At 48.1% G+C, this 16,295-nt stretch overlaps 2 protein-coding genes across 7 annotated transcripts in view; one reads left to right on the top strand and one right to left on the bottom strand.

The window, feature by feature from the left end:
* Positions 1–16,295, bottom strand: part of LOC149350380 (cytochrome b5-like) — a 45,402-nt gene that overhangs the window by 14,160 nt on the left and 14,947 nt on the right. The gene's annotated exons all lie outside the window — the stretch shown is intronic.
* The window catches only part of LOC149350379 (uncharacterized), a 31,018-nt gene continuing 18,630 nt past the window's right edge, over positions 3,908–16,295 (top strand). For 3 of the 4 annotated variants that reach the window (XM_089579396.1, XM_089579394.1, XM_089579393.1), the window contains exon 1: positions 3,909–4,545. In XM_089579396.1, the coding sequence (XP_089435522.1) occupies positions 4,025–4,545 (521 nt within the window). In that variant the 5' untranslated portion in view covers positions 3,909–4,024. Of the gene's footprint in view, positions 4,546–16,295 lie in introns of all 4 variants that reach the window. The other variant, XM_089579395.1, reaches the window with a different exon arrangement.

Here is a 16,295-nt window from a genome sequence, read left to right as displayed (position 1 = left end):
AAATATTTAGGCATTAAAATTAACTTAACTTGGCCTACTCATCTGCGGATAGTTAACGACGGGAACCGAGTTCTCGGCTACCTTCGTCGTAATTTAAATCAAGCTTCCCTCGCAGTTAAATTACCATAGCTCATAAAACACTGATCCGACCGGATTTCTAATATGTATCTGTCATGTGGCACCCTGCTCAACTTGGTGAATTCTGTTCAAATCGTTCAAACCCGTGCCGTTCGATTCGCCTACTCAAATTACTCTTATACTTCCAGTGTTGCCTTAAGCAGAAAGAAAGCTTGCCCAACATTCAGCAGCAGCGTAAAATCACAATACTATGTCTGTATCATGAAATATATCACGCTTTCCCTGATAACTCTGCTCCTCAACTCTCTCATCATTTTGTAGTCTGCGCAAGTCATTTCAATACGGTTTATCCACCAAACAGCCCAAGACTAGAACAATCTTTCCCACAAGTGTCGTCCTCTATACAAGCCCGGTTCATTTCAAGCGAACCATTGAATCGCTGTTCACCCACCCTTCATATAAATCCCTCACACGAAGAGCCCTTGATATACCTTAAATAAATAAACACGCACATTAGAAATTCCTGAAAATAGGGCAGTTTAAATAGAAAGAAAAATCTGTTCAGGAAGAAACTATCAGCCGCGGCGGCGTGCGTCATTTTAAAATTCATGCTAATAACTAGCTCAATAAATTGATTTACCTCAATTGGCTCAAGCTGGGTTTTAGGGCGAATGGCGAGTTCGTTGCCAGCTACAAAGCGATGTCACATCACTTTTTAAATGAAGAAAACTTCGTTCTGAAGCCCTGCAGCGTGAGCAGATCTGCTTTTTACGCACACAGCCGAAACGGAGCACATGAGCTGCGCAGGGAGTTCGGTCGTTTAGTGTAAACGCAATCCCTTATGGTGACGTGTCATAATATCCAAAGCTCCCATTTCGAACTTTCTTTTATATTGTACCGTGGCATTCACTTCCTTTTACATGCCGTGGTGCAATAGCGCAGGCATGCAGCTCGAAATGGGCGCCGTAGGGCCGTATAGTAACTGCAACACGTCACCGGCGGACGCTGCGTTTTCAGTGAACTTCCTGCGCGCCTCGTGTGATCCACATTTTTTCGAATAATACAATCAGGCCAAAACCTATCGTGCAAGCAGCAGGCAACTTCTATGTTTTCATGGGCTAATAAATAGCACAGATCAATGAAATTTCGTGTCCGTCCAAGAACTTTGTCTGATCTAATGCCCCGCCACGTGTGTTTGGGACTGCATGTAAGCGGTCGTGCAGTGCGCTTGTCACCGGCCGCATGCAGGCCCAATTCAGGCATTCAGGCGCTGCCATCGGTGGGCCCGCCACTTGTGCGCTGTGCCAATTTCAGTAGGATTCAGATGAGTTCTCCGCGTACGCACGGCAACGCGACCGACCACGGGGCAAATATTCTCACTTACACTCACGATTACGCGCAGCACAGGGAACTCCAACAGCGATTGCTCTGAGCAGGTTAGGTAGCCGCCATAACATTCTGTATTCCCCACCGCAGCCTTTATACATCTGTGTGTCCGTGTGTAGCCCTATAGAAAACCGGTCGCATGACTTTAGCACCAACACAGCTGGGCTGTGCGGACAACTGCGTAGCATTTTTTGATGATTGTTTGTTCATTTGATGCGCGTTTTTTTTTTCGTTTTCTAGTTTGTTTCCCCGGCATAGTTCCTTTGTTATCTTCTGCACACAGACCGTTCAGTACGGCTTCCTTCCTGCTCGCAAGGTTATACAAGTGAGGCATCTGTTGTTATGCGGGGTCATCTCATGGCTGCACCGCCACTATTGTCGCCGCTGCCGACAAGAATAACGCCGGATAAGAACTCGGTCAGCGCACGGCTGAAACGAGACGGTCCCCTTCGGCGACCCTCAGTCGTGGCAGAGTTTCCTACGGTGAGCGGCTGCGCACCAACGGCCGCCCACGTGCACAACGGCCTCGAGAAGGTTTATTTCATCGCTGAATGATTGTACCAAGCTCATTCTTTAGCGTTCCCTGAATTCGGGAAGCTGATCTTAATACATCGATGCGGCAGAGCGCAAGACGTCCACACTGACTACCCGATCAGTTCAGTGACACGGAGGAGCGAGGAAGCTGCGCACACCTTTGAGTACACTTGGTCGCGGCCAGGGTGCGTCGACAGCCGTTTCCTTGGGACGCTAAAAGGCCCTCAGGCAGCCCGGTTTATATCCAGTGGTGCGTGCGCCTAAAAATGCCGCCGTGGGTGGTGCGTGCATGCACGCGCATAACGGCGGCCGTTGTTCTTCGTGCTCCAGTGGAGCATTATTCGGCTCGGGAGCTTCTTCCCGCGCGGGTCGGCCTTCGCCCGTTGCGCTATTTCTGATGGCTGCCCTAATCAGCGCCGCATTCTCCCCCTCGTCTCGGGATCTCGATGCCGCCGCCAGAGCGGTGGCCACGCGCATCGGTGGCGGCGGAGACGCCCGCGCACGGGGCTTGCCGTCCGCATTTAGCGCTTCTCTCGGCGCGCCCACTGGAAACCGCTGCTCTCAGCCCGTTCGCGATGCCGCGCGTCACGCTCGCTGCCCCGCGAGAAATGAGAGGGGCGCCGCCGGATGACCCAACTGCGTCACCGCCGCCGCGGGCGCTGGTCGACGCCCGTCCGCAGTGCCCGGAGCGCCACATTTCCACTACACGCGTGGTAACAGCGCCGTTGCACCACCGCTGCCGATCGTACGAGCCGTCTGTCGCGGGGGTGACTTCACAATGTCATGGCGACGCCGCGTCTTCGGGCATGGCTGCTGCTTTGAACGGCTAATGTGCGAACCATGCTTTACAGGAGGAGCGTAACTGTTTTAAATGTCCTTCCTAAGTTTTTCTTCCCATGTACAAGGGAGAACGTTTCCTTCATACGGAAACGCTGTTTATTGTTTCCACGCAGACTAACCTATGGAGAGCAGTGACGATGGTGCACTTAGTAGACGGTGAAGACCGTTGGACGAGTGGGCGGTAGCGGGCTAGCGGATCCCTTTCCTTGCTCGTGCCTGTTTTCGTTGTCTGAAAATTTAAGCCATTGCCGTCACGACTGATAGAAGAAAACTTACTCCTGAGAGCTTGATCGCGAAAAATTATCCTGTGCGAGACGCCAGTTTCTGTAATAACGCTATCGGAGGCAAAATATTGAAATCGAAACTATGAGTTGTGTAACAACATCACGTGTTTGTGGCTGCCATATTCTTATAAAAGTAGCCAACAGGTGTGGCGTCCGTTTGGTTCTTATTTCTTGGGAAACTGGCGCTACTATATGCTCATATTTCGTGCTGGTATAACTGAAGATCCGAAAACAAACATCAAGCGTCTTCAGGGTTGCCATGTGCGATGTCACCATATTGCAAAATGTCCTCCACCGGACAAACGTGCCGCTCTATAGGTGATTGTGTGAGGGATCATGATAACTGGTTAAGCAGAAATAACGGTATGCACCTTACTGCACATAACAAAGCAAGCACGTGCGAACAGTAGTTTTGATCAATTTGATTTGGAGTGGGTTGACTTTAAATGACCTGTCATCTGAACATCTCAACATCAGGTAATGACAACATCGAAGTTTTCGACTGGCCGCAACCTTAGCAAACATTGATGTCAGTGAAAAAAACTTCACTGTCAAAATCCTAAAAATTTATCGTTCGCTGTGAGTATTGGGGCTTCCACGATGTGGGTAGCTGCTCCTGAAGTGCGCTGCGCGTGGAGTTGTATACCTACGGCATAGCTACGGGGCAAGCGGGCCGTGAGGAGCAGTGGGCTGGCAGCCACCGGCTTTGCCCTGATCGTCCTTCGGCCTTCCTCCAGGCGGCGCGCCGCATCCGGTGGGAAGGTTTAAACTTAGAACAGACTGGGACGGCGAAAACAAACGAGTGGCATCGCCAGAACGAACCCAGCCCGTGCTCCGCGTGCCCCGAGGTCTCTGGAGCAGCTCTCGACCACCGCCGACAGGCAACCGACAGACGTACGACGATGGCGCCCCGAAACTGGAAGCGGCCGCTGACGCTCATCTACAACGACAACTACAAGTACGGCAACAGCCTGTATTCTGGCGCGCTGGACGATATCGAGAAGCGCTACCAGGCATCCCTGGCCAGGACGACCTTTAGGGCTGACCGCGGCGACCTCGGAATGAGCACCTTCGCCAGCTCTAACATCGGCTCCGCGCCGGAGCCGTCCGCGGCACGGCCGACCGCCACGACGAACGAGCCCGACATATCGCTGCTCTCGCCGTCTTTCTCGGCGCCGTCGCGGTCACCCGTCAGATCCATGCTGGACGCCGACCACGACCTGCGCAAGGCGCGCTCCCAGGGCGACTTCGGCCGCCTGCGCAGCGCCCTGCGGCCCAGCTCGTGGAGTGACGAGGAAGGGCTCATGGACGACCAGAGCTACTCGCGCCGGCGCCGCCGCAGGAGGCAGGACAGGAGCGAGTTCCTCATGAGCTCGCCCACTGTGGCCGCCGGCGAGAGCGTCGAGTACTACTTCGACAAATGGTGAGCTCTGTCGCTGCTCCGCCGCCGATGCAGGTGAACCTAGTACCAGAGAGTTTACGAGGCTGTGTGCGATGCCAGCAAACATGAGCCGGTGCCCAAGTCTGCTGGCATGAATTTTCCGGGCCCACGTTTCAGCACGTTAGCAAATGACTTAATTTGCATCCATATTTAGCAGCCGGAGATACACAATGACCTCGTACGTGATTCGGGTACTCAGGCTTCTCGTTACAGCTGTGTACCATCATTACCTGCACGATCAATATGTAGAGCCTTATTCAAAAGCCTTCAGGCCGCATGGTTCAGTTTCGAGCCTCATAGTGGATCACTCACAACACTCCTAAATCAGACCGAAAGGTCTCGAAAGGGGACGGGTTGTCCTCACTTTACACTAATTTGGAGCTTGAGGAGGCCATAAGTGTTCTACTAAGCGGCGAAAAGCAAACCAGGTTATCAGAGGATTTTTGATCACAGGTATGCGCACTGAAATGCATGGGATGACGCCCTGCCGGAACAACCATGCACACGACGCGGTAAACTGCTGTACCTAGATTGCTGTGTAAACGGACTCGGATGGGCAAAGGAAGAGAGGCGAAAACATAATGTGAAAGCAGAAGTCTCTCTTTTTTTTCAGCAGTGGTACACTGCACATGTCTTGGACGCATACAAGTGGCGAGCACGTTCCCTTTTCTGGAGTGGCGGAAAACACGTAATGAACTGCCAGCTAAAAAGCCTAATGGTTGAGAGTGTACTGCTTCGCAAGTTATCATAAACGGCACAATAACCAGCATTTGCATAACCACTACAGTTTCAGGGCAAAGCCTAATATAACATTTCTTTTTTTCGGAAACGTATAGGAGCTTTTCACGCAATGAAAACATTTAAAGCATTGAAAAACATTGAAAAACATTGATACGGAATGAAAGCAGAGAGGATATATACTAAAGTGAGTGGAAGCGCCAAAAGTTTCCTTGCTGTGTGGTCATATGAGTTTTTTTTTTTTCTTAAACTTACCAGCAATAAGAAAAAGTGATGTTCGTGCAGCTAAAACCTTATTTGCAAGTATCACAGTATATTGGCCCCTTCATTTGGGTATGGGACATTACGTGTGGTCTGACCATTTGATGGCAGGGGGACACGCAAGAGCCAGCCAGAAATCGTGACAAACTTCAATACTAACGCTGTGCCATCATTTCGCCTTCGCAACTTTCATATGTGCTTTCTGCTTCCTGCTACCAAGCTTTTATGTTTCCAGGTATACGAGGTTCTATATTCACCGCCACACTGATGGCGCTAGAGTAACATAGCGACACTGTCACTAGAAATGGTGGATGGCCACATGCCGCTGGGAGATTCAGCGGAAGGTTCACGCTTATCTGCCAGCCTTATTTCAGCATTCGCTGCAGAGCCAAGCGGGTAGCGGGATCCGCTCAACCGATCACTTTTCAAGCATTGCGAACGATGTCGAGTGACCGCAGCCAGTCAGTCAGTGAGTAGATTACTGAGTGTTTTCCTGTGAAAAAGAAAGAAGTGGACCCGCATGGACCAGGATAATCAACCGTTTTCTTGCGCAAAAACGAACTTGGGAAGGTGAGTCGGGGGGGGGGGGGGGGGGGGGGTTGCGCGACAAACCTGTTGGGCCGTTAATCCGCCGTCGCAGTGGCGTGTTCCGCAAGCAAATGCTAACGATGTCGCTTTTGCTAGCAACGGACGAATCCACTCGGGCGCTGGAACTCTTCATGGCGAGTGTATGTATCATCCCCAAAAAGGGGAAAGATGGAAAAGCTTCACGAATGCGCCTATGCATCGCGACTTCCGTTTGACGACGTCGCATGGAAAATGAAAATGATGCATCGTCAAACCCACTGTGCTGCTTTGGAACATAAAATACTTTTTTTTTTAATTTTCAAGGCCCAGGCAGTCAAAATATTGGGTAAAAAATTCCGGACTTCACAAGTAAAAATTCCGGTTTGCGTCGTACGTAATACATGCGTTATTACGAAGTTAATCAACTATCTTCATTTCAAATCAATGCTTAAGAAAACCTGTTGAAAATTTTGTTTACTTTTTGGTCGGGCTTCTTCAAGTAGCAGCCGCTGCGAAAACATGGCAGGATCTGTTCAGCTGAAAAATGCACAAGATAGGACTACACCTGGGGGCTAAATTTCATCTCCTTGCTCCAGTTGTATTCACAAAAACAAAACTAAACTTATTCCAGCCAAAAGTGTAACCCTTCGCTTTCATCTGATCAAAAAAAAAATTCTGCCACGAAAGTTGCCCAGAGCTCTTTGCCTGCTACATTGTGTGCGAGAATTCGAAAGAGCGCCCGTCAAGGCTCTCGATGAGTGCGCCGCGCGATAAAGAGGTGTTATAAAGAAAGAATGAGTGAAAGCTGTAATGGCTGGCAGTCATGAAAGAGATAAACCCGTTGCGCACTGGCGATGGTTATCTCCTCATCCCGAGTGCTTCTGTTGGAACACCCGGCAAACTTTCCGGAGTGTGCAGACGGCTTCTGGCAACAGTGACCCCACTCTGGCGCGAGCTTTGTTTCCCGAAAGAATGTTCTTTCTTTAAGCGCATCAAAGAGAGGGGGGATAACGGCAGTGTCTTCACCTTCCTTACAACAAAAACCTAGCTGAAGGCAGTCATTCCCTTCTCATACGTTTATCGTATTTCCGCTGAAATTCGCCTAGATTTTTGTGACAGAACAAAACGTAAAAATTGGCTCGTGTATCCAGGCGGTCACCACAGGCGGGAACCCCAGACTGAGGCTTGTCATCTTATCGATTGGCCAGCGGCTGTGGACTCGCTATACTTTTCGAACTTCTCGACAAAATTGTAGACGAAGAAGGATGTCTTACTGCCGGTCTTGGTGGAATATCTTTCATTCAATCGCTAGTTACCACGTTTGTACTGGGGCGATCGCCAAATGAGTTTCCGCGTGACAGCGACCTTGAACATAGTCCAAACTCAAAGGCGCTGGCAACGCTGGCTTGAAAACGAAGCTGTTTACTCTGGCGGAAGTGTTGGGTCAATGCTTCAAGAAATAGCTACATTGTATTCGCCGTCGGACATGTTTGCGGAAGGAAATCATTCTTCTTAAATGAATTGCTTGCGCAGCTATAGTAGTTTGCTTTCTGGCACAGAATAAGCGTGGCCTTTCGTTTTCTGAGCTACCGGCATCTCTCCCGAATGGCCAGTTTTCTTAGCCTTTGACTTCAGGCTCTCACTGTGCCTGAAATACCGGCGGCACGCTGGACATTTTGACTTATAAGTTCGTATCCTGCTCTAAAATGTCCTTAAACAATTGCTTAGCCATCCCAAGTCATCAAGCACGTCATCTACCAGACATGGTCACTTGATATATCCGCTTCTACAGCAGCGTAGCCGCATCATATAACATTCGGCACAAGCGCAGCGCAAGAACCTGTTGACGCTGCTGCAGATACTGCCCTGGGTTCATGGCGAAATTCGTCCACTATTTGTCTTGCTGCCCCAGCTTTGAGGTCTTGCCCTTCGGAGAGCGGCGTCCTCTCCCTTCCGTATTTTTTTTTTACCTCTCTATATCTTTTACTCAGCTCCTTTACTCAGCGGCGGCTGTTGTGGGCGCAGATGCGGCCATTCGAAGCAATAAACACAAAAGACGAGTCAGATGCGCAGACGTATGACGTAAGTGCACCTGTCCGCACCCATTGCGCCACTGGCTCGTACACAAACATGCCAATTAAGCGGCGCAAGTCAGATCTCTTTATCACGTAGCGGCAGTGCTCGCACTCGAACACAGCTGTACTTGAACTCCCGCCAGAGCGATCCTTTCCCACTCTCGCGGCTTCCTTCGTTCGCGCAACACCTCGCGTGTTTTATTTATTATTTTCAGTTTGCGGCTCAGGCGTTTCCCGAGTTCTCCTGCTTCCGTTCCTTCACTCGTCACTGCGATCGCGTTTAGCCCTGCCGTCAGCCCGTTTTGAACCTGGAGCCTTTAAAAACATTCCACTTTTCGTTTAGGAAAGCTGGCCGCGTTTCAAGGTTGGCTGAAAGCAAGCAGATTCTAACCTCGGAGCTTGAAGGTCTGGTTCGCTGCGCATTCGGTTTGCTGGCACTGCGAAGCGCTGAGCTCTTGAAGCTGGAAACGCTTATCTGCGAGCTCCTGTCGCTAATCTGCCAAAATTTTCGCTGAAGGCGCGAGACAAATCAAAGCTGGAGGCCGGCAATCAGCTTGTGACAGAAAACGTTCATTTTGAGAACAGAGGACACCCTGTGTAACACATTCAGGTGACTGGCCGTACACTTTGCGGATATACGGTATACCTGAGCTGAGGCGCTTAGTAATATCCAAAATATGAGCGTTAACTATAAAAGCCGCTGTGCGCGCTTCTCGAGCTGCTTGCTAGAAACTATCATTTCTGTTAAAGCGGACACTACGTTCCAATCCCATACTCATTTTAGAAATTTACTACTGAAAGTTTATCACCGCACTCAGCCTTTCATTCGTCAATTTCCTTCGAAGAAAGGGATTTTTTTTTTCTTTTCTTGGCAACAAAGCGAGCAGAAAACGACAAATACCAAGACGAGAAAAGACAAAGACAAGCTTGCCTGCGTCTTTTCTGGTCCTCGTCGTTTTCTGCGCGCTTTGTTGTCAAAAATAGTTTACTAACTAGCCAAAATCCCGCACCTTATTAAGAGCGCTTTTGTTGCAAGATAAAATTAAATGATGAACAAGTCGCGTACGTTAAATACGGTAGCTTTCGTTTCAAAAAGAAAATGGGGCTCAGAAACCGAACACGATTTTTAGAAACAAAACATTGCGGTTAAAAAAAACTTTTCTTAGCCATAGCCAGTGTGAAGTATGGGGCAGAATGCTGCCATGCTGTAACGTCTATATGGTGATGTGCATGCATCACATGCACATGCATGATGCATGATGTGTTACACATGATGTGTTACGCATGATGTGTTACGCATACGTGACGATATAGCCACCTCGAAAAGGAATTGCGAAGAATAAATACGGAAAAAAGACGGGGGTGGGCTCCATGGACACACGTGCTTCAAGTCTAAGTGCTGACTGCCAGAGTTAGGCGAGTTCAGAAGGAACTTTGCTTATAGGTACCTAGAAGTTTGTACTGCTACAACAATAGCCGAAAGAAATTCAGAACTGGCCAGTAATAGCCTTCTAATATGCGATACGTACACCCCCCCATCAAAAGTATTCAAGCCGGGGGGCTTGCTTGTGAGTCCTGCAGCATGTCTCGTTATGCATCGTCAGCGACCGTAATCTCTCGAAAGAGGAATGGCTTTGCGTCCTCAATGCACTCAAGGTTTGGTCTCCTTGATGCGCTAGGGAGCCACACTAAACAGCTTAGAAGCAGACCCCTCGGGCTGTATACTTTTGGCGGGGACTGTACATGGATTGCTTGCCGAAATTCGCCAGCGCAGTGCGAGCATTTCGATGGAGGCGGATTTTAAAAACGATCGAGTGCAAAGATATTTGAAACACGTTCAAAATTTATTAGGCGACCGAAAATAATCCGAAGTCCTCGACCATGGTGTGCCACTATAATCGGCGTAGCTCTGGCAAGCAAAAAGTACATTAATTTTACATGCCCGCAACAAATCGGTGATACAGCTGTTGACTTCACCTCTTCGCTAAGAGAAGGCCGAAATGTACGTGTAGTTTTGTTCTTTTTGTTATTACAGCCGCTTTTGCATTTCTTTTCATCACACTAAAATTTGGTGAAGCTCATTTTTCGGATGTGTACATAACTCGACGCTTGAGATGCTAAGAATGCCTGCAGATTGGGACTACCGAGCAGACATTCTTTCGACATCAAGGTCTAAAAGCTTTTCGATTGCACTCCTCTTTAGCACCGAAGCCGCTCCGCGAATAGAGGAGCGCAATCAGCCGATCTCAACCTTCCCGGTATCGACGAGTGCGTGTTCGCCTGTCTGCCACCAAAGCTGATGCCCTATAAGTAACTGTTCTCCGCAAACGAAAAAGAAAATTTGCGTCATTGAAAGGCTTCGATCGCAAGAATGCCGGCTGGCGCACATACAAAGTATCGCGCCCGACGTTATATCTGCGTTGCCGAGCGTGAAGAACAGACCTGTGCGGCTCCCTGCGTGACACTGCGCGCACTCCTGCTCGCGACGCCATTAAGAGGGGCGCTCCGCTGACGGATTAGTGCCATTTGCTCGAAAGCGTCCCGAGTGCTGAGTGCAGCAAGCCACTGTTGGGGGCTAATTTATCCAGAGGTGCATCTCGCCCTCCGGGCGCACTTTTACGGCGAAAGGGAATACGAAGTAGGGCAGCGAGCGCATGGCCCTGAGCGCGCGCGGCTCCGGATATCGTCGGCGAATACCGCTCGCGCGATGCGGGAAGGAGCGCACAGGGTCGAGGGACACACCGCGGCACCCCTGGCTAAGACGTCCTTTATGTTTTGCCTGCTCTCGGTGAGCAGCGGTATCGTCTAGATCGCAGTGGTTATACGCATGTGAGTGGCAATGAATGCGCGAATCTTCGCCCGATAACAAATCGACGAAAGCGCCCCTATAGCAACAACAAAATGAAAGAAAAATGACAAAGCTCCCCGCGTCGGCCATCCGTGTAAAAGCGTTCGGCGTGATTTTGTGATCGCAGCACCTAAATGCCTTTGCTCCGTCGCTTCAAGACAGAGCATCGCTGAACTGAAGCACTCGGATGTGCTCTTAGGTCGAGGAGGAGCCAAGGGCGGGCGAAGGAAAGGCGTCGAGAGGCGTGCCTTTTGTTGAGGCGCTGCCGTGCGTCACCTGTGTACGCGCTACTTTCTTCGCCATAGCATTGCGACACGTGCGAGCGCGATTTAATCTCGGACACAAGCGAGTGGTATTGATTTAATCTTAAAGGCTTTTCTTCTGTTCGAACCTAAGCCATCTAAGTGTAATATCAATGTTATTTATAATACAGGCTCACCTGCCTTGCGCCCCAGTAACAGAGTAGGAGTGTAGTCACTGAGGAATGCGAAAGGACGTATACAAGCCCTGGGTGTTGATTAGAGCGGAACTGGCAGATGTCGGTTAGGGGTCAAAGCAGCAGCGGGGATGAAATTTAGCAGATTAACCGCATATTTGATTCCTTCGACGGTCGACATTTGATACAACGAAAATCGCAATGACCTTGTTCAAAGGAAACTGCCTGGCCGCACCCATTCCTTACTGCTTTCTTGGCGAAGTCGAAAGCAATTTTCGCAATTTTCGGCACTTTGGCAACCGAACTGCCAGTCTTCCAAACATGAGCTGCCATTCAGAACGCCCGACTAGTTATCTAAATCTTGCTTAGGGTCATAGTGGGTCTCCGGCTTACCCGCTGTTCACGCTATAGTGAGCATGTCATGAAATGAGGTCGTTGACGTGAACGTTAAAGTTTCACGATCAGTATATTTCTTGAGCGCTTAGCTTTTAAGATCATGTACTTACTAAAGGGGACAAAATTCTCCAGGACGAGCGGAAAGCAATCTAAGCCCACAGGTGCGACGACTTCCGACGATCACCTAACTTGACTACTGCCAGTTAGAGCTCGTAAGTATGGCTTCAGCCTCCGCAGATGTAATCTCGAGCTACTGGCTAGAAAGAGCTACCGGCTTCCATTGCCACAGAGGCGTCCTAGAGATTATTGTCCCCGACAGTATGTGAAGTACGGGCTGAGCTCACGGACGCAGCCCGGAAATATACCAGATTGTGGATAGGGCATCATTAAGACGTCATAAAGACCAATTACACTGGATTGCGTAGCCTACAGCATGTATAGTTAGTGAACAGATTTAGATGAAGAATTTGAAGATTTGTCTCTTCTTTGTGGCAGAAATCGGCACAAATCTGAACTACTACCAGTGCCTTCAATCGGAAGGGGAAGACGCATCATCGAGCTGCTCACACTCAGTATATCACAGATAGGGTACTTAAGTCACAGCAGGTTCGCGTTTACGTCATGCAGATCCCTGTAGATGCCAAATTGTCATATTTTTTAGCTGTTCAGTGTGCACAATTTTATTTTGTTAACTGACCCCGTGACGAAACAGAATTTTGTTTAATCCTTGGTTACGGAGTTGCTTCTCTGTAAAGTCTCCTCGTTTACCTGCTACTCCCTAAGCCCGAACTGAACAACTGCGATATTAGCATTGATGTAGGAAGCAATAGACGTCCTGGACGCTTATTATGCGGCATAACTAAGGTGGTTCCTTTCCATAATTGTTGCGTGAATGCGAACGTTGGAATAAGTTCCTGCGGCCGCCTCAGTTGTGATTCCAAAGGTATTGGCGCCAGTTAAGACCTCGCTCATGTGTGCACGGAGGGATTCAATGTGGGAAGCGAACGCCACGTTTCTCGTCAAAAGGGCAAACGTCATTCATATTTGAAGAAGGGCGAAACACGAGAACATTGGAAGAGGAACGACACAACATGCGCACATGTCACCCCTCCATCTGTGTTTTCGAGTTTCGCGCTCTTTCCAACACGTACGCCACCCAACTATCCCACCTTTCCACCTTACTGCAAATGCCATGATATACAGCGGCCATTACTGGTGTGTATTGCAACGTTTGAAAGCCAAGAAACGTTTATTTTGCATTATCTTTGGCACCTTCGCCAGAGATCAAACGCCTAGGAGCTTAATCGTTAGCCATCTAAAACACAATTCGAAGACAAGATCCTTCATTGATCTTTCTAAACTTTACCTTGACATTCAGCCAACACCACTTACTTAAAATCGCCGCATGCTGCGATAACGCAAAACTGGTACCCCCGTCTGTATACTTGCTTTCCCGCACATTTTTTTTTTTTTTCTAGTGACTTATAAAGTGACTTCGGTTTGACACGAAAATGTATTTTTACATCCCAAAGCTTCGCATTGGCTAAGGGGGACGGTGTAATGGAGGGCCCCAGATCAATTTCGACCGCCTTGGGCTTTTTAGCCGGTGCCGAAAACTGAGTACACTAGTGTTTGCAAACGTGGCTCCTGCCAAAATACGGCATTCTAATACATGCCGATTTGTAAGCCAGTGTAGCACGATTACGTGTAGAGAGTCTTGGAAGTGCACTTTTTTGATGAAAAACGGCGAAGTGCGTCTGCTCATGCTGGAAATAACTACGGCTGCAGTCAAGCACTTACAGGGAATGGTGATGCGGCCTGCTATCGCAGAGATGGCAAGTACACCCCTCTCGGGTTGCAAAAGTGAACAAAGACGCAATGACTGCAAGACGCAAAGGCTACATGAGCCAAAATAGAAACAGCGAAAGAGTTTTGGATGGTGAGTTTGAAGGGAAAATAACAAAAATTAAGAAATACCTTATGACCGGACTATTGTGTACCGGCACCGAATGTTTTATTCAAGACCTCGACGCCAACGCATTCAAAATTACCTTCGAGCTGGAAACCCGCACAGATTGCTTGATGGTCTGACAGAGATTCTTTTACACAGTGATTTGAATTTTAAAGTATATTCATGTGCCTTGATGTTCTAACAGAGATTCGTTTACGCAGTGATTTGAATTTTAAAGCATATTCAGGTGCCCTGATGGTCTGACAGGGATTCGTTTACACAGTGATTTGAATTTTAAATTATATTCATGTGCCTTGATGTTCTAACAGAGATTCGTTTACGCAGGGATTTGAATTTTAAAGTATATTCAGGTGCCTTGATGGTCTGGCAGGGATTCGTTTACACAGTGATTTTAATTTAAAAGTAAATTCAAGTACCTTGATGGTCTGACAAGGATTCGTTTGCACAGTGATTTGAATTTTAAAGTATATTCAGGTGCCATCAATGTGAAGAATACGCATGCATTTCCAAGCCTCTTTTCTCACTTGTGTATGAGAAGTGCTGAAGGATTACGACTAGAAGTAAGTGTGCAAAAAGTTACGATCGTTTATGCATTTTAATTTTGCACTCTATTGGGTCAAATTGGCAAGTAAAGTATGGCAGGCCTGTAGGTTTATCCTGGCGGACAAACGTACTCTCAATTGTTTTGGGGAATTCACTCCAAAACTTGTTTCACAACTCTTTTCGGAGCCTCATGCGGTATCCGGAATGACTGCGGCGTGATATTGCTCTTTTAAATCTGCTATTGCTAGTAATACAAGCCAGCTAAAAGGATAAAATTCAGAAGTTTTACTGTGACCCTCCTGGTATGAATCTACGATCTTCATGTGAAGGCAGAAATTGGATATCGTGAATGTACAGTTAACCCTGCACGAAAACTGCACGTGTTGGATGGACCGTCGACGTGGTAGCAAACCACTATTATCTTTCAATTCTGCTCACCTTAATCTAGGGAAACGCAGCATTGTAAACTTTCGTCTTGTTAATGTGGTGAAAAAAAATACTGCCCGCGCGAAATTGACGTCAACTTCCGCGAAAATTCAGAGCTCATAGCGGAGGCTGCTTGTTCTGATCACGTGCAAGTACCTGTCGCTGACAGCGTGCTGAAGACGACCCAACGATACAGGCCTGAACGCTCAGCATCACCGCCAGCGAAGCGACAAAGTAGCCGTCATACCTTCATAAGCTGTCCCACAATATTAAGAAGATTGCGCAACATGCCTACGTCAAAACTGCGGCTTCAGCTCCGAGAGAGAGAGAGAGAGAGAGAGAGAGAGAGAGGTGTAGCTTTTATTTTCCGGCTCAAGTCGAAAACAGGTTTGTAGGGTGCACAGAAAGTGTTGTTTGCCGGGACCTCTTTGATGTAGTAAATTATACATCTGGCAGACCAGGTCAGGCCGAAACGAGGGGAATGGCCGTAGGCAGGAGCTCAGTTGTAACGTCACGCAAAAAGATTAAGGGTGGATGTCAGTGCACTGCAACATGACTTCTTTCTCACATTCGATCATGAAATCTACTTAATAAGCAAGCATAACGGTCGGCTCTCGCGCGAGACCAAACAATATTACATGCGAAGGTGAAAAGTCATGTCAGTACATTTTACATGCTGCTGAGAGTGAAAGAGAGCTAGAATATCTTCAGTTTTCAAGCTGACAGCACTCTTTTTTTTCCCCTCTTTTACGTTTGCTTTATCCCGGCATTGACCGTATGAATTCATTGCCCATGGCGCTCTTTCCAGTACAAGAGAAAGGCGCGGAAGTTCTGTGCTGTATGTGCATGAGCCATCTCCTTGGGTTCCATCGTTCTGCGTTGCCGTCTCAAGATTAACTAACAAACCAATTAGTGCACACTGTGAAGTTTTACTGTAATAATTATGGAAAATCATTCTGTTCAGTAATTCGCCTGCAAAACATTTTTCTCTCGGCCATTTTTTTACACGCGCAAATAATTTGCCTCGAAAGCTGGGATTTACAATAACCAAGGGGGTGGTTTCTCAAAGATGCGTAGCGTAACATTGTGCAATAGAGCTCTCAAACCCTCTCGGTTTGATGCCCGTACGAAAATAAGTAGGGGTGTGCGAATATCAAATTTTTCGAATACGAATCGAATACGAATACTTAGTTCCGAATATCGAATCTAATATCGAATAATCAAGGAAAGACGCATTTAACCACTCCAAAACATTTATTTGAGCATCCAAGAACATCACAGTTCAACTATCAATAAGTAAATGAACACAAAAGGTGTGTGTGGCTGCACAGAAAGTATCGAAGTCTAGAACATCATTCTTTGAAGGGTGGAATTTTCACAGAAAATGGCTAGTACACAGCACTGATTGAATCTAGCATGCCATAAGCGCACAAGTGTGTTGCTGGGATGAACAGTAAAGGTTGTTCTAAA

This window comes from Amblyomma mixtum, chromosome 3, assembly GCF_055824585.1.
Source record: "Amblyomma mixtum isolate Tamu chromosome 3, ASM5582458v1, whole genome shotgun sequence".
Taxonomy (NCBI): Eukaryota; Metazoa; Arthropoda; class Arachnida; order Ixodida; family Ixodidae; genus Amblyomma; species Amblyomma mixtum.
Note: the sequence above shows the minus strand (reverse complement) of the source record. Positions and strands in the feature narration are given on the sequence as shown.